The 18450-nt window shown below is 45.9% G+C and overlaps 1 protein-coding gene across 1 annotated transcript; it reads right to left on the bottom strand.

Moving 5' to 3' along the window:
* Positions 1-10616: 10616 nt before the first annotated feature.
* LOC136460713 (probable glutathione S-transferase GSTU6) lies at positions 10617-10997 on the bottom strand. The gene has a single exon (XM_066460307.1). It carries the CDS (start codon positions 10995-10997, stop codon positions 10617-10619), a length of 381 nt encoding a protein of 126 aa, XP_066316404.1.
* Between the last annotated feature and the right edge of the window lie 7453 nt (positions 10998-18450).

The following is an 18450-nucleotide window of genomic DNA, read 5'->3' as shown; positions in this document are numbered from 1 at the left end:
TCATCGTCATCAGACTAATCAAACACCGCGATCCTTCGTGTTTGAATGGTCTGATCATCGCCAAGTGAGATGCCGCCTGTTTTGAGGGGAGCAGCAGTCATCGTCTTCCTCTTCTTTTGGGCCAGCTTGTCAGCCGCTGCCCTCTTCCCCTGGGCTTTCTCCAACACCAGGGGAGGACTCTCCATCTAACCAGCATCCGTACCTTCGAACTCCAAAGAGACGTCGACGGCACTTTCTTCAGGTTGAACCGATGGTCGTGCATCCACCGCTGGTGGCCAATCACCCCTCGGCACACCTGAAAAATACACCGCCCTATCCTACGAGTGGATCTTCGCATAAGTGAATCAGTCCACTGCTCGGTAATGACAAAGGATAAAAAGCATCAGGAATACACAACTGAGATATTTAATTGAGGAGGCAGATTTTTACAGTTAAAGGGCTTCGTATACCCTGACATATTGAATGTGGCAAATGGAGCGAATAGCTCTGCAGCCCGGTCTTTAACAACGTCCCTCAACAGCATCTCTGGTCTCTCTCGGGCGCCGTCAGTCTTCCCCTTGAACTCGAAGGCTAGGTGCGCCCTCTCCTTACAGGGCTGCATGCGGCGTACTATAAAGCTCGCCGCTACCAATCCACCGTTGGTCCTCACGCCCTTTATTAAGGCAATGAGCACCCCCACTTGCTCCATATCAGCGCTCCTCGGCGTCTCCGACCAGCTCTTCTAGCTCTCTAGGATGTGGTCGGCGTCGCAGCAGACGGCTGGGTGGCTCTGTTTCATGTAGAACCACCTGGCGTTCCACCCCTTCATTAATGTGTTCAGCGGCACAGTAAGGTACTCGCCCACCATCCCATCGCGCAGTTGAAGATACACCCCGCCGACCACCTTGGAACCATCGCCGCCTCTCTTCTTTAGCCAGAATAGGTGATGGAAGAGGTTGAAGTGGGGGAGGATTCCGAGATATGCCTCATAGAAATGGATGAAGATTGAGATGTGTAAAATGGTATTGGGATGGAGGTTGCACAAACTAACCACCCAGAGCTCCAACAGATCCCTCAGGAATGGATGAACAGGAAATCCCAACCCACGCCAGAAATAATCCTCGACTACCACCACTTCATCGGTATGAGGCATTGGGAAGGACTCGCCAAGGGCCGGCCACCATCTAGCGGTAGCACGGTCAGGAAGAACGCCAGCTTCCACCAATCTGTTGAGTTCTACCTCTCCCGTTTGCGACGGGACCCAGTCTTCGTCACGTCGGGCTCCGATGCCCGCCTTCTTGGGGCTCGTCTTCTTCGGTTTCGCAGCTCCCTTCTTCAGCACAATCTCCCAGATCTGATTAGGATTTGGCAGTGAAAGCAAATGTGGATGCGACTATGGAAACGCGAGGGCTGAGGAGGAAGACGAAATGGCAAAGGTGGAAACGCGGGATGTGGTGGCGCAGTTATAAAGCACTTTCCCCACCTATCGCATTCGAGGGTTTTTGGGAAACCATGCCCGCGATTTACGCCTCTATGAATTCTCTGCAACAGCAAGGTGGGCTGTAACATGGGCTTTCACGCAACCGCAGCCCACGTCGCTCATTTATCGCCGCCGTTGGTTGTCACTCGCTGAATAATCGCCGACTTATCCGCAATTTATTGAGGCTCAGTAATCATTACTGTACAGCCGTTACTCTAGTTTTTTCTCTAGGATTGGATTTCTCCGATATCTCCGTTTGCGGCTCTGGGACTGCCTGCCTGCTCGGCTAGTTTTTTTTACTATTTTTTCTGTTTCTGACCCTAGCACCACATAACTACGTCAGGCTCGGGGACTAAGTGGGCACACTTCACCTTGCGGTGAATGTTCTCTCTTTTATTTCGGGGCTACGCCCGGGGACTGGCTGCCTGCTCGGCTGGTCTTTTACTATTCTTCTACTTTGGACCCTAGTACCACATGACTACGTCATCTACTGTCAGGCTCAGGGACTAAGTGGACACACTTCACCTAGCGATGAGTGTGCTTGTTTTATTCCGGAAGACTCCGTGTCTCTTGAAGCTGGAAAAAGGTTATCTCCTTTTCTAGTGGTCGGACTCTAAGTGGGCACACTAGGTCCACCGCGAAGAAATTTTTTATTCTAAACTTGAGCTCTTTACAACCTTATGGCAAGTCGTATTTGGTTCACACTGCTCGGCGATAGTTCACGCTGCTCGACAACTTACCACCTCGTCGGCCTCTTCACGAAATCATAAAACTTCTTCGGGGATTCTTCGGTTTGCAAGCATCGTACGTCACAACTTGCGTAAAATCTTCTCAATTTTTTATCACAACCTCCACATATGATATCATGATATCTTGACAAGTTTTATGATTTTCGGACTTCGTTTGGTTTTTATAGAATTTAAAAACAACTCGACTGCAAGTTTATGGTCATGTTTTGTGAACAAGACGTTCGAAATTGATGGTCTGTTCCTGGATACGGCCTCACATTATACTAAATAACATGAATATCATTTTTCCATTCATTTTTTATTATTCGAATGACTAGCAGTTATAATTTGAATTATCCAAGAAAATTCAATTAAATGAAATAAATTAAAGAAATATAGAAAAAGTCCGAGAAATGTGCCACATTAAAACATGGAGTACCAGATATTGTATGAGGTCTGCAGAAAAAGTTTGGAGGTCAAAAATAAAAAAAATAGTTTATCGAGTGTCAAAAAATGACACTCGGCAAAGGAGCCTCTTTGCCAAGTGTCAAGATAAGACACTCGGTAAAGGATTAATGGCGCCTGCCGGCCGTTAACGGAGGCGGAGGCGGCCCTTTGCCGAGTGTTCTGGTTTGCCGAGTGTCGAGCCGTCCTGACACTCGGCAAACCACCCCTTTGCCGAGTGTTATTGTTTGCCGAGTGCTCGGCACTCGACAAACTACCTCTTTGCCGAGTGCCAGTTGTTTGCTAAATGCTTTCTATCTGGCACTCGGCAAACAACCTCTTTGTCGAGTGCTCGATAAAAAATACTCGACAAAGTTTTGAACACTTGATAAAGAAGCCGTCTCCGGTAGTGCTCGCTGCATGCCTGCGTATGTGTTCCGGCGTGCTCCGTCAATGTGTTGAGCGCATGCATGCATTCTCCTTTAGTTTCACCCATTTCCTTCTTGTTCTACGTACGCATTAATAATGTGTTTGGTTGGCGGAGCCCTGCTAGTGCTAGGCAGTTGTTGGCAGCCCAAGCAAGAATCCTGCTGTGTAGGAGTAGTTTCAGTATGTAATGTGATGAGAAACGACTAAACGAGCACACACAGGTAGCTGGAGCCCGGTGGATATGATGCATGATTCGCGGACGCAGCGGGACTCCGATGACCTCTGTCCTCCGTTGGTGCTGGAGCCATGGATGGTGTGGTGGGTGTTGCTGTGCTTTCAGGCCTTCAATTCATCCCGTTTTGCTTCTCCATTCATTCATCCCATTTGCCGTCTCCACGCATCGAACGGCAGACGCTGGAGCATCAGCAGAGCCCGGTGCATGGTTTTACTTCGCCACGCCACGTATCGCTGTCGTCGTTGATCCCTTGCGTGCCATTCGACAAGTGGCCGGGTCTCCCGATCGTTTCTTTGGGAAAGACCATTAATGAATGGAATTGACGTCACGACTGTGTGCCGCGCTAGCTCGTGCCTCATGTCTGGATATGTATGTACGCGTCTCACTCTCATGCATGTCGTCGCGAGCTAGCTAGCTGCAAATACATTTTGGACGGTGCATGCAGAGGACAACGACTAGCTGCCCGATCCATCGATCTCCTCTTGCATTGGTGAGACGGCAGCTAGGGGTATTCGACCCATGCGGACCGGCCGATAAGCGCGGAGAGGCGCGCATTGAAATGCTGTGCACGACGGATCGATGGATGAGGTAGGAGTAGCACGCATGCACGACCGACCAGCCACCTTCCGACGACGACGACGACGACGACGACTAGTACTAGCTAGGGGTCTGCACTGCGCGTCTTCCCCCGCGCCGCCGCGCGCGCGGCTTCCGTTCCATTCCCCCAACGCGGCTACCTCAGACAAAAGCCTGCACTGACTAGGCCGGATGAGATGACCTTTTAAGGCCCCGTTTAGATCCAAATTTTTTTTTTAGATTTTGGCTATTGTAGCACTTTCGTTTTTATTTGGTAATTAGTGTCTAATTATAGACTAATTAGGTTCGAAAGTTTTGTCTCGCGATTTCTCACCTAACTGTGCAATTAATTTTTTTTTCGTCTACATTTAGTACTCTATGCATGCGCCGCAAGATTCGATGTGACGAGTACTGCGCAAAAAATTTTGGGTTTTGAGGGCATCTAAAAGGGGCCTAAATTTGACCTGGCCTTCGTGACCAAAACTGAAACAGCATTGAATTAAAAAAAAAACTGAAACGGCATTAATTCATTTCCTTTTTCTGCCCACATACATGTAAGTACGGAGTACGTACTACACACACGACATGGCTTGTGACCCTGTGTGTACATTATACGGTAGTACATTACTGCGGTACATTTCATACATATACATGGACACACGACACGCGACGACCATACAGACCGTTGCAGCAAGTTCAATTCAATGTTCAACGTACGGAGCTGATTGTACAGTAGGCACTATCAATGAGTGAGAGAGTAGTTGTTCTCGCGTCTCCCCCAACAAATAAACAGTCTGTTCGGGAGGCCGTATCGTATCGTGGATTATTTACTGCTGGCTGGTTTGGTGTGAGAAAAAAATACTGTTCCCGGCTGGAAATTTACGATCGTTTACGAGCAAGCGAACAGACTGAAAATGCATGCAAACAAACAACTCTAATTAACTTTTGTCTTTTTTGGAACGACGACGACGACAGATCCCTGCTGGTGGTTCGTTGTTGGCAAGTCCCGATCGATCCACCACCATCCAAGGCCAGCAACACAACACAAGCTGATATATATATATATATATATATATATATATATATATATATATATATATATATATATATATATATATATATATATATATATATATATATATATATATATAGGGAGAGGCTATTCAGCAGCCGGCTACAAAATAAGTTATTCTGTAGCCACCTCTATTTACCATAATTTTATATACTAATTTATCATAATGTCAATACATATTTACGATAGTTGGGTTACTATAACACATGGGAATATTTACCATAACGTTATAGTAAACCACTTAGTAAGGAGTTACTGTAAATCTCGTAAATTAACATAGTAATTATCGTAACTCAAAGTGGCTACAGAATAAGTTATTCTGCAGCCAGCTATAGGATAGTAGTTCTATATATATATATATATATATATATATATATATATATGTGTGTGTGTGTGTGTGTGTGTTTTTCGGAAAATTAAACCTGATACCCACTTCTTCTTCGATCGATGGTTATATTACAAACTGATTAAGATCAGGGCTTTGCTTAGCTGTACGAATTTACATGGCTTCTTCTCTCGCAGATCATGTTTTGGTTAACGAGCAATCAGATTCCGAAGAAATCTTGAAAAGCTCGATGCACACATCTGATTACTCGATCTCGTCTAATAATCTACTTACCTTCAGCCCGTTAGGAGGACGCACGCGCAGGTGCCACGCAACGCAGCTCTCTTCTCACGCTACGTTCTTGACAGCCTGAGAGGTTGCAAACGTTGCATATACTCCGTAATTAAGGGACGCAATTTACAGCTTCAGAATCCGTTTAGAATCCAGAAATCAGGTGAATCGTATAGAATTTCATAAGAAAAAAAAAAGGAAGTACTAAACTTCAGATGCCTTAATCTTTCGGTGATTGTTTTTAGCTGTCCAATCAAGATCCTAGGGCCCATACCATACATCCTCTTTGACCTCGGTCTCTTTATCACTCCGAGGTGTGTTAGTCATGGTTGTCGCCCCTCGTTTCCCTCCGGTCTGGCCTGTTCTCGCTAGCCACCTGGCCGCTGCGTCATGCACCCCTTTGCTCCGTGCCCGTCTCTATTGGTTTGGACGGCTGTAGCCTAACGATTTTCTTTAAGATCGAGCAAGGTTAATAATACTGCTCGCTGTTGGCTGTAAGATTTCTTTAGAGTCTTCTCTTAACTCACTTATATAATAGTTAGCTCTTTATTATTAATACATGGCCCACCTATCTCACACGAATTTTCTTGGTTCTTGTGCTTAAGCCGGCTGTAAACTTACAGCCTGTTTCTCCTCGCTCCTATCTTCTCTCACCACAGCATGTAACCAGCTTACAACTTATTATAGTCACTCTAAGGCTGGCAGCCTCTCTCCTCCGACGAACGGCGAGACCCTCCCTAAACTCGTCGTCTTTCAAGATTCAAGCGACTGAAATGTAGGCTATGTGTAAGGAAAAAAAAACACAAAATTCGTCAAAAAAAACACTGCGTGCTAAGCAGGAGCGTGGCCATAGCCCCGCGCGTGAAGTGGACACGGGGTAAATAAAAGCCAAAACGCACTAGCTAGCACTCTAGCAGATAGCACGATGCAACGGGAGACGCGCACTCATCAGACATCAGAAGCGGGCGTCCACTAATTTGGCGTTTTGGCTAGCAGCGACTGCAACAAAGTCGTCGTCCCTCACGCACGCACATCACATCCCGTTCGTTCGATTCCTCACTATGGCCTTGTTTGGATCGTAAGTTTTTTTCAGTCTCTTTCTATAACATCAAATCTTTACACACATGCATAGAGTATTAAATATAGATAAAAAAATAACTAATTACACAGTTTGATTGTAAATTACGAGACGAATCTTTTGAGCCTAGTTAGATCATGATTGGACAATAATTGTTAAATACAAACGAAAATACTATAGTACCAAATACTAATTCCTAACCTCAATCTAGACGAGGCCTATATCTACGTCCTAATCTGTCCGCGCCGCTCGCCCACAAGCCGGTATTATTCCATCCTTCAGATGCTGCCTACTAGATAGTATGATAATAACGTAGTGACGACTAACTTAATCAGTTAATACTCACAGTCACAGGCTAGCTGATTCCAACAATTAGTGGCATCCACGGACGATGACATACCAGGCCAGATTTTATACTAAAAACCGATGAAAGAACTGCTAGCAGCAAGTTGGCATTTTGCTTTGCCTGATCAAATCCAATCAGTCGACCGATCAGCTGGTCATGATCGCTCTGACTTGGTCAACGTGGGCGTCCATGTTAATGCTATCTACTCTGTCTCTCTGCTGGGCCATCCATTCCATCATCTCCATGGACCATGGATCTGCATGTTAGGCCGCTACTGTAGCTCTGTTGGAGAGAGAGAGTAAAGGTTTAGGAAACGATGGAGATAGATCATAGAGAGAGAGAGAGAGAGAGAGAGCGATAAAGAAAGGATGTGAGGACTAGCTTGTGTCCGCCCATCCAGCCGAAATGATTAGAACCCCCGCCCAATTGGATTTGGTAATGCTAATCTAACGGTGCCAAACTGCCAACATTATCGGCTCGTCTCGTCTCGTCTCTTCTAATAGGCACAACAACGGCCGGCCCTCACCTGTCCCCTTCATGGCAGGGCCACACCATCCTCGTCCTCTATGGCTAGCTGTGCCAAAGACCGTCGAAAAATCTCGGCGATTCAATTGGCCTCGTTGCTTGGCTGATAAGTAATGACTGAAAGTACCGTCAGCGAGAGAAAAATATTATTCGTTGACTGAAAAAGTACGTCTTATAAGCCAAACGAATGGCTTCGCGGTCTGGATTAAGATCTGATTATGCGTACAACTCTAGACCGTAGGATGTTATATATGTTTTTTTCATTAGTGTGAGCTTGGTTAGAACGAAACCTGGAAAGAAACCCCACCACAGCCGCAGCCACCACCGTGTGCCGCCGCCGCGTACGAGAATTTCGGCGCGCCATCGCCGCCGGCCGCGCGCGCACATGCGTACGTACACTACACGGTCCCCGACCCCGGCCAGCCCGCGCGCCGCGCCTGCATGCTCCATGTGCGGCCGCTGTACCTGTACCTGTACGCGTCCCCGTAGGGCTGTAGTCCTGTACCGACTACCGAGCACCCACCGCCACCGTAGACGTACGTACAAAACGGAGCCCTACTCTGCTGGAATGCACCCGGGCGGCGGATATGTAAACCAGCTGGCCGCTTCTTATACTACCTGGCTCTACCCTTCACGTCACGTACGCGCGGGCGCCAGCCCACCACGGCTTTCCCAAACCCAAATCATGCAGCGCGCGCCGCGCGTATTCATTCATTTCGTTGTGGGCATGCCGTGCAGGTGAGCACGCTGCCCGCCCGAAGCCTGGCTTGGACGTCGTGTCTCACCCTGGAACAGTATTTCCCTGAGTAATTTTAGTTGTCTCCCACGTAGATGTGCTACAATAGTCAAGTGACGTGCTCGCCATGCTTGAAGTCTGATGATCTTCGAGTACCTCTCAGCTGCGTTCGTTGTCTAGATATAGTTGTAGGTTTGTTCGTATACCGTATGTGTGTGAGGTGTGCGTGTGTATGATGGTGGTGTATGTCTATATCCGAACAGATTCTACAGCTGTACTTAATATAAGAGGCAAAAAAAAAAAAAAGAAGAAGAAGGGCTGTACCAGTGCAGTACAGCTTCCAATTTTTTGGTGCTATCTATACTCCTACCACTACTCCATACTACGCCTTCGTACGTAACGGATGGATGGGTGCGAGCCTGCAGCTTTGGACCTACTACACTCCATCAGTACATATACGTGTAGTAATATTCCACGCCATGCGATGCCTGCATACATCATACTACACGCACGCACATCGCCTAGCAGCAGTGGTAGTAGTAGGGTGGTGCCGCCTGCCGCTATACTACTAGCTAGTACTTGCGTCGTTTTAGTATTAGATATGGCTGTACCGGCTTCGGCTTAATAATGGCTTCTCATCACACTTTTAATGGCGCTTGCAAATCACAGTTAAAACTGCCAACAGTACACATGTACTCCCCCTGCTCCCCTGCTCGACACGTAGCAACAGCAGCGACGGAAAAACCTTTTGCTTTTGGGCCAGTCTCATAACCTCAAGGGACCGGGGTGGCGTGAATCTGTGATGAACTCAAGGGGGGCAAAAAGCGTCTGTTTTTAAATCATGTCAAATGCTATAAAGCGTTGGTTTTCAAATGCTATTTAAGAGTATGCATGAATGAGATTGCTCCATGGAATTCGTATCCTATTTCCTTTCCTTTTGTCTTGGAAAGAAAAGATATCGAGTAAGAAATCATGCTTTTCTGGTTGAAGAAAAAAAAGTTAAAAAAAATCGTGGTGTATGCTATCATCATCATTTCATTGAGTAAAGCATGGAAGGTGCTGCCTTTGCCAAACGAAATGTAAGACTTATACCATTCTTCCTTTTAAATTCCTGTGCTTGTCATTACATCATTACCTCGTTTGTTTGTCATCGCCTTAGTGATTATTAGACCAAAGTCACGCGACCTTTGCATCTTACTGTCTCCCTTGTCTTTAAATAAAGGACATGCCTTTTGCGCTAACGAGAAATTACTACAATAACCTTGCTTTACTCGCGCGTGTCATGGTGTAACAGCACCTCTAAACAAACACAAAAGTTCAATTTGCCATTATCATCCTACTGGTATTCTACATATCTTCTACAACTAAAAAGACTAAAAGTAAGACTATTTTTTTGTGTGACTTTTTTTTTGGTCGCTCCTCCCTTCCGGCCATGCGATACGCGACTTTTTTTTAGGTCGCTCCTCCCTTCCGGCCATGCGATACCCCGCGCGATAGAAAAAGAAACTGTCATCCCTGCGATCCCCGCCTGCTTTGAAGGAAATAAAACGATCACCTGAGGCCACATGCATAGAAGGAAACAATAATCATGCATGGAAGGAAACAATTGGCAAAGATCAAGCAAGACGACTCAATGAGTGTCAAGAAAAAAACACACGGCATACCTTGTCTTTGCCGAGTGTCTCTAACGGACACTCGGCAAAGTTCTAACGGCAGGGCGGCGCACCCAACGACCGTCAGATGGCCGCCGCACGCCCAGCGCACGTGACTCCATTTTACCGAGTGTCCGTGGTTGCCGAGAGTTTTTTTGTATTTTGCCGAGTGTTTTATATTAGGCACTCGGCAAAGTTTGCTTTTGTCGAGTGCTATGTGTTTGCCGAGTGTTTCATTAAATACACTCGGTAAAGTGGATGTTTGCCGAGTGCCCGATGGAATGCACTCGGCAAACCCTCAGGCACTCGACTACTGTTTCCGGTAGTGCATGGTAGGACGGTGACTTATTTAGTGTCGAGGGCTTCTTTGGCATAGCTCAAAAGGACTCAAACTTCTCTGGCAAGTTACTGTAGCATGAAGCCGTTTGAATGAAGCTCTCATCCAGTCGTCCTACTGTAGGTAGTGTATGAACACTAGCCATGGAGCTGAAAGTGGGCAAAGCAGCTTGAGACTGAATGCGAGTGTTGTCTTCGTTTGGCACATAAGAATTTCGCACGATAACCGTGGATCTTAAGTTCTTTTAGCTATGAAAACTCGGTGTTCCAAACAATTTCTAAACAGTAAGCTCAATGGCTGGAGCTAACGTTGATAATTTGTTCAGATATTTCAATTCGCATGACAAATCAAGCCTAGCACGGCTAGAAGAGCAATACGTTCCCTTACATCCGTTGAGCGTTGGCGTTGGCGTTGGCAGCCAGCGTTGCCCAGAGCGCCTCGTCGAACTCAATGAGCCTTTCGGCGTCAGGCATCACGTCCCTGACGGTCTTGTGCCCGCAGAACCGCGCCGCCCACGCCACGAGCCGGGGCATTCTCATCTCGTCGAGGACCGTCTGCCCGGTGATCCGCTCCGCTGCCTGGAACCACCCGACGTAGGACCCAAGGACGATGTCTAAGAATCCGATGTCGTCGCCGGTGAAGAAACGCTGCCCTGTGCTGCACGCTGTGAAGGCCTCCTCAAGCTGGGCGAGCGCCGCAGCCACCTGCTCCACCGCCGCGGCGTTATCGCCGTCGATCATGCCCCTCAGCGTCCGGAGCGCCATCGGGAGCTGCCCAAGTTTGGTTTCGAGTCATGGAGATTAGCCACGAGATGGAGCATTCGATTTCCAGCTGAAATGGCTCCGGATCTGTACCTTGGCGTTATAGTTTTCCATTTGGCCCGGGCACTACGAGCCGGCCCAAGCACGACATGATTAAGCACGGCCCAGGAACGGCCCGGCCCGACGGCCTTTGTGCCCGTGCCTTGCACGGCCTGGCCTTAGTGCCGTGCTTGGGCCACCATTCTGGCCCGCAGTGCTGGCCCGGGCACGGCACGCTATATGGGCTGGCTCGGCAGCGGCACGGCTCGGCCGTAGCTGATCGTTGATCCCCGGCGTCGGTCCCATCCAACCGTTGAATCCGATCATTGTAATCAGAGGTATAAAACAGCAGCGCCTCCCTCTCAGTCTCCGACTTCGTTGCCCTAATTCATTTGCTCTCTGTCTCTCTCGTAGTCTTGCCTCGCTCTCGGCTCTCCTCTCTTGGCTCTTCCCCGCAGCGCCCTCTCGCTCGCTCCTCTCTCGCCTTGCTCTCCTCTCTCGCCGCGTCGGCGACTCGCTCTCCTCTCTCACCTCTGACTTTCTCTCTTCTTCTCGCTCTCCGGTGTCCTCTAGAGCCATCGCTGGCCGGCACTGGCACAATCCCTAACCCTAACCCTTGCTCAATCCCTAACCCTAACCCTTGATCTCTCTTCGTCCTCACCGGATCCATTAGTTTCCTCGCCGGATCCCCCTAACCCTTGATCTCTCTTTGTCCTCACCGGATCCATCGGTTTCCTCACCGGATCCGTCAGATCTCTGGCCTCCGCTGGCCGGCACTAGCAGAATCTCTAACCCTAACCCTTGATCTCGCTTCATCCTCGCCAGATCCATCGTTGACCTCGTCGGATCCATCGGTTTCCTCTCTGGATCCGTCGGTTTCCTCTCTATGCTCGCCGGATCCGTGCCTCGTCGACCTCACCGGTGACTCTGGGTTCTCCAGCTTTGAAGGTAAGTCCATAACCCTAACCCTAACCCTAACCCTAACCCTAACCCTCAATCTGTACTAACCCTTGCTCTGTTTTGTCTGAAGCCATTGAGGGACTGGGGTGCCGACGAGTGGCGATGGCTGGATTCGACGACGAGACGCTTGAGGTCAGTTCCAACCAAGAGAGGCGGTTGTGCGGGTTGGTCGGAGATGATGATGAGGACGACCTACGCGAGGATGCCGCAGAGCTGTTTGGCCGTAACATTCAAGCTCCCATCATCCTCGAGCCCTGCGATGATCAAGCAGAGGACGGGGAAGAGAATAATGGCAAGGGGTCCCGTCCCTCTACCTCGGCAGTGTGGCTTGATTTCAAGAAAATCTTCAAACAGTGAATGGTAAGAAGGTCAGGTATGGAGCTAAGTGCATCCATTGCTCTAAGTAATACTCTGGGCTCTCTAGTGGTGGCACTAGTCAGCTCACCCGACATAGGGATAAATGCCCTAGGAGGCATGAAAAAACTCACATGTCTCAGTCATAGATCTCTTTTAATCCTGATGGTAGTATGCGCAATTGGAAGTACTGCCCTATTGTTGCTTGTACTCAACTAGTTCGATTGCTTGCTAGGCTTGATGTTCCTATCTCTTCGGAAGAATCATATGCATTTGAAGAATACATTAGAACTGTTCATAATCCTAAATTTGTTTCAGTCTCTAGGCAAACCACCACTACAGACATGCTTAAATACTTCTCTGATTAGAAGGCTAAGCTTGTTGAGACTGTTAGTTCTGCTAGTGTTAATTGTGTGTGTCTAACCTCTAATATTTGATCTGGTAATGCCAAAGATGACTACCTTAGTGTTGTTGCTCACTACATAAACTCTGATTGGCAACTAGAGAAGAGAGTGCTTGGTCTTAGGCTTATTGATTGTTCCCACAATGGACAAAACATTGATAATCTTGTTGCATCTGTGCTTGTTGATTATGGTTTGACTGGAAAAGTATTTGCTGTTACTTTGGACAATGCATCATCTAATGTATCAGCCATGCAAAAACTTAGACCTGTTCTTTCTAAATATCTTGGTATTAAAGTTGTGGTCAATGTATCATCTAATGATAGTGGTGATTTAGACAATGTAGTTAATTCTATGTTCTTGCATCAGCGTTGTGCATGTCACATTATCAATCTGATTGTTAAGGAGGCCCTAACTGCTCTTAAGCCTTTGATTAAAAAATTTAGAATTGCAATATCTTTCTTAAACTCATCTAACCAGAGAATTGCTGCATATAAAAGTTACTGCATTGCCACTAGTGTTAGGCCTAGAAAATTTTAACTAGACATGAAAGTTAGGTGGAATTCTACACACCTAATGCTTAAGCATTTGTTTCCACATAAGGTCTCATTCACTACTTTCATCCATGCTCAATATCCTAGGGCTGAAGGTGGTCAGTTGCTTTTAACTGATGACCATTGGGCTATGGCAGAAAAAAGTGCTTAAATTTCTTGAATTGTTTTATGATGCTACAGTTGTATTGTCTGATGTGTACTATCCTACATCTCCACTCATGATTCATTATCTTGTTAAGATTGCTATGCACCTAAAGAATTATGCTAATGATAATCAAATCAGACATATGGTTCAACCTATGATAGACAAATATAATAAATACTGGAGGGACATACCTTTGCTTTATTCTTTTGCATTCATCCTGGACCCTAGAGTTAAAATGAAAGGTTTCATTAGAGTGCTTAGGAGGTTGGGTACCCTTACTAGTACAGATTATAGTGCTTATCAGGTTGGCACTAGAGCTCGACTTACCGATGTCTACAATAAGTATGAGGAGAAATATGAAGGTGTTAGGTTGAGGAGGACTGACCCTCCTAACTGAAAGCTTTAGTTTGGTTTTGGTTAATTGATGAAACCCTAAGTGCTAACCTAGTTTATCAAAGTGATTATGAGATAGGTAGCACTACTTCAAGTGATGAAGCAATGGCGAAGATCATGACAATGGTGATGGCATGGTGATGGTCAAATGCTTAAACTTGGAAAAGAAGAAAGAGAAAAATAAAAGGCTCAAGGCAAAGGTATAAAATATAGGAGCCATTTTGATTTAGTGATCAAGACACTTAGTGAGTGTGATCACATTTAGGATAGATAGCCGTACTATTAAGAGAAGTGAAACTCGTATCGGAATGCGGTTATCAAAGTGCCACTAGATGCTCTAACTCATTGCATATGCATTTAGGATCTAGTGGAGTGCTAACACCCTTGATAATATTTGTGAAAATATGCTAACACGTGTGCACAAGGTGTTTGCAGGGTTGAGATGGGTTTGGGTCCCTCTCGATTCGGCGCTTTCGGGAAAATGAAATGTCTATTTTCTATTGCGCCGAATGCAAAATTCTTGGTGGTTGACACATTTGAGCAAGGGTGAAGAAGTTAGAGTTGAAATAGAGTTGGTCGAAATGATGTTGGCGTCGGTCTACTGACCGGACGCTGGGTCACTCAATGACCAGACGCTAAAAGGCTGCGTCCGGTCGAGCTGTCAGACGGCACAGAGGCTAGGGTTGAGCACCGGACGCTGGTCTGCGTCCGGTCAAGGTGGACCGGACGCGTCCGGTCGAAAAAACATGCCTCGGGGAGCTTACTGGAAACGACCGGACGCTGGGGCTTCAGCATCCGGTCAGTTTTGATCGGAGCGTCCGGTCAGCTTCGCAGCCGTTGAAATCTGACGAACAGCGTTTGAAGCTGGTGACGCGTGGCGTCCATCGGGCAACCAGACACTGAGGGACAGCGTCCGGTCAGTATGACCGGAGCGTCCGGTCAGAGCGCGTTTTGCCCAGTAAAAGGGTATAACGGCTCTATTTGATTAAGGCTCTATTTATAGCCCCATGGCCGGCTCAAGGGACAACTCTTGCACATTTTCATTAACATAACAACCTTGTGAGCTTAGCCAAAGCCCTCCCACTCATCTCCATCATTGATCCATCATCATTGTGAGATTGGAAGAGAATCCAAGTGCATTGCTTGAGTGATTGCATCTAGAGGCACTTGGTACTCGTGTTGCGCTGCGGATTTCACTTGTTTCTCTTGGTGGTTGCCACAACTTAGACAGTTGGAGCAGCGGTGGAGGATCGACACAAGTTGGTGATTGTTCGTGGCCGTCTCCGGTGATTATGAGGGGAGTTGTACCTTCCCCGGTGGAGCGCCGAAAGGTAACTCTAGTAAATTGCTCGTGTCATTGAGTTACCTCACTTGTGGGTCGGTTCTTGCGGTGTCCAATCGTGTGGACGAGGTTTGTGAAACACCTCTTAGCCGCCGAACCACCAAGTGTTGGTCGACACAACGGGGACGTAGCGTGTTGGCAAGCACGTGAACCTCGGGAGAAAATCGATTGTCTCTTGTCTTTGGCATTCTCCCGGTGATTGGCTATATATTCATCTTGTGATTGGTTCATCTCCTACATGGCGGTATAATCACCCTACTCACTTATTTACATTCTTGCAAACTAGTTGATACAAGCTCTTTAGTGTAATTAGAATTGAGAGCTTGCTTTATTATTTACATTCATCTAATTGAGCTCTTTAGAATAGCAAGTTTGAGAGCTCTTAGTGAGTAGTTACATAGCAAATTTGTGTGCCTAAGTAATCATTGTAACTAGAATTGTTGGATAGGTGGCTTGCAACCCTTGTAGAGCTAGAGCAAGTTTACATTACGCTATTTGTCATACTAATCAAATTGCTCTAGTGGATTTGTAGATTTTTAAATAGGCTATTCACCTCCCCCTCTAGCCATATTAGAACCTTTCACTAACCTATCTGGTAAAAAAAAGTCTGCTTGGGATGAAATTTATGATGATGATAGTGATGTTGGTGGTGGTATGCATACTACAACTGCTACTCTAATCATGGCTAAAGATACATCTGTAACTGCCCTGCTGCAGGCTGCAAGTTCTTCAGGTTTTAATGTTTCTGAACTTGTTTCTTACTTGGACTGTGACACTGTGAACTATTTAGATGATGATTTTAACATCTTGGACTGGTGGCATCAGTACAAACTCACATATCCAGTGCTGTCAATCATGGCTAAAGATATTTTACTGTTCCTGTTTAAACCATATCTTTAGAATACACTTTTAGTATGACTAGCAGGATCATCGAGGAGCGGCGAAGGAAGCTAAAGCCTAAAATGGTGGAGATGCTGACCTGCATCAAAGATTGGGAGGCTGCTAAAGCTCGGCTGCAACACATGGTGGAGGACAAGGAGCTTGAAGAAATATTTGAAGAACTTTATCTTGATTAGTTATCATTTATGTAATGGGACTGTAATATTATGGACTATGGACTACTGGAGCTGGGCTGTACTCTTTTTTCCTGTTTAGGGTTTCTCACAAGGGTGAGTTTTACCTAGACAGGTTTTTAATGAGGCAGCCATTGCACTAAAGCTCCAAATAAAATATTATTTTGTTCTCTGCTGTGTTTGTGTGATTATGTGACTGTCTTTGATAAGTTGTTTGAACATGTAACTTTGTGTGACTGAAGACTCTTTGATAAATTCTTTGATTCTGGTCAGTTTGTGATTTTGATCAGTTTATGATTCTGAACATTCAGATCGTGCCAATGCCGGCACGAGCACTGCTGTCTACTAGGCCGCCATGCCCAGTGACACAGCACGACACAGCTAAGACGTGATAGTGCTGTGCCTAGGCCGGCACATCAATACGGCGGCACTAACAGACACGGTACAATTAGTCTGCCATGCCGCGTAGTGTCATGCCTGACCGTGCTCGTGTTAGTGCCATACCGTGCGGCCCGTTTGGCCAACTATAGCAGCAGCGGTGTGGTAGTAGTAGGGTGGTGCCGCCTGCCGCTATACTACCAGCTAGTACTTGCGTCGTTTTATTAATAGATATGATGGCTGTACCGGCTTCGGCTTAATAATGGCTTCTCATCACACTTTTAATGGCGCTTGCAAATCACAGTTAAAACTGCCAACAGTACACATGTGCTCCCCTGCTCGACACGTAGCAATAGCAGTGACGGAAAAAACCTTTTGCTTTTGGGCCAGTCTCATAACCTCAAGGGACCGGGGTGGCGTGAATCTGTGATGAACTCAAGGGGGGGCAAAAAGCGTCTATTTTTAAATCATGTCAAATGCTATAAAGCGTTGGTTTTCAAATGCTATTTAAGAGTATGCATGAATGAGATTGCTCCATGGAATTGGTATCCTATTTCTTTTCCTTTTGTCTTGGAAAGAAAAGATATCGAGTAAGAAATCATGCTTTTCTGGTTGAAGAAAAAAAAGTTAAAAAAAATCATGGTGTATGCTATCGTCATCATTTCATTGAGTAAAGCATGGCAGGTGCTGCCTTTGCCAAACGAAATGTAAGACTTATACCGCTCTTCCTTTAAAATTCCAGTGCTTGTCATTACATCATTACCTCGTTTGTTTGTCATCGCCTTAGTGATTATTAGACCAAAGTCACACGACCTTTGCATCTTGCTGTCTCCCTTGTCTTTAAATAAAGGACATGCCTTTTGCGCTAACGAGAAATTACTACAATAACCTTGCTTTACTCACACGTGTCATGGTGTAACAGCACCTCTAAACAAACACAAAAGTTCAATTTGTCATTACCATCCTATTGGTATCTACACATCTTCTACAACTAAAAAGACTAAAAGTAAGACTATTTTTTGGTGCGACATTTTTTAGGTCGCTCATCCCTTCCAGACATGCGATACTCCGCGTGATAGAAAAAGAAACTGTCATCCCTACGATCCCCGCATGCTTTGAAGAAAACAAAACGATCACCTGAGACCACATGCATAGAAGGAAACAATAATCATGCATGGAAGGAAACAATTGGCAAAGATCAAGCAAGACGACTCAATGTGGTTGGCCCTTAATTTTAGTGTTTTCAGCATGCAGACCTGAAATTAAAAAGTGGATGCTCCTTGAGAACATCAGTGGTGCCAAATAAAAGATGTGCAGGTTATACATGGTGAGACTGGTGAACCTTCTGCAATTTCCTAAACGAATATTACCATCATTCGTATATAGGTCCATTCCCCTATGTTTCTTCGTGCTCCAATTAGCATATAATATAAAAGTATTGTTGTGTTCATCACGACTTCCAGTTGACTACTCCCATTAGCATATACTTCCTCTACCCAAAATATAAGTCGTTATGGGATGTGTGCAGGTTAAACTTTCTCAACTTTGACTAGGTTTGTAAAAAAATACGTGCAACATTTATATCTCCAAATAAGTTTATTATGAAAATATATTCAATGGTCTATGTAATGATACTAATTATGTATTATAAATTTAATATTCTTTTATATATAATTGATCGAAGTTAAAAAAAGTTGACTTCTCGGGAAGCGAGAATGAATTCTATTTTAGGATAGAGGGAGTATATGAAAGCAGTGCTGAAAATATTTTAACAATTAAGTTCGTCTCTGTCTGATTAGTAAGCTTAGACATCATAA

The sequence above is a fragment of the Miscanthus floridulus genome, chromosome 6 (assembly GCF_019320115.1).
Source record: "Miscanthus floridulus cultivar M001 chromosome 6, ASM1932011v1, whole genome shotgun sequence".
Taxonomy (NCBI): domain Eukaryota; kingdom Viridiplantae; phylum Streptophyta; class Magnoliopsida; order Poales; family Poaceae; genus Miscanthus; species Miscanthus floridulus.
The sequence above is the reverse complement of the archived record's forward strand: the minus strand, read 5'-3'. Positions and strand labels throughout refer to the sequence as shown.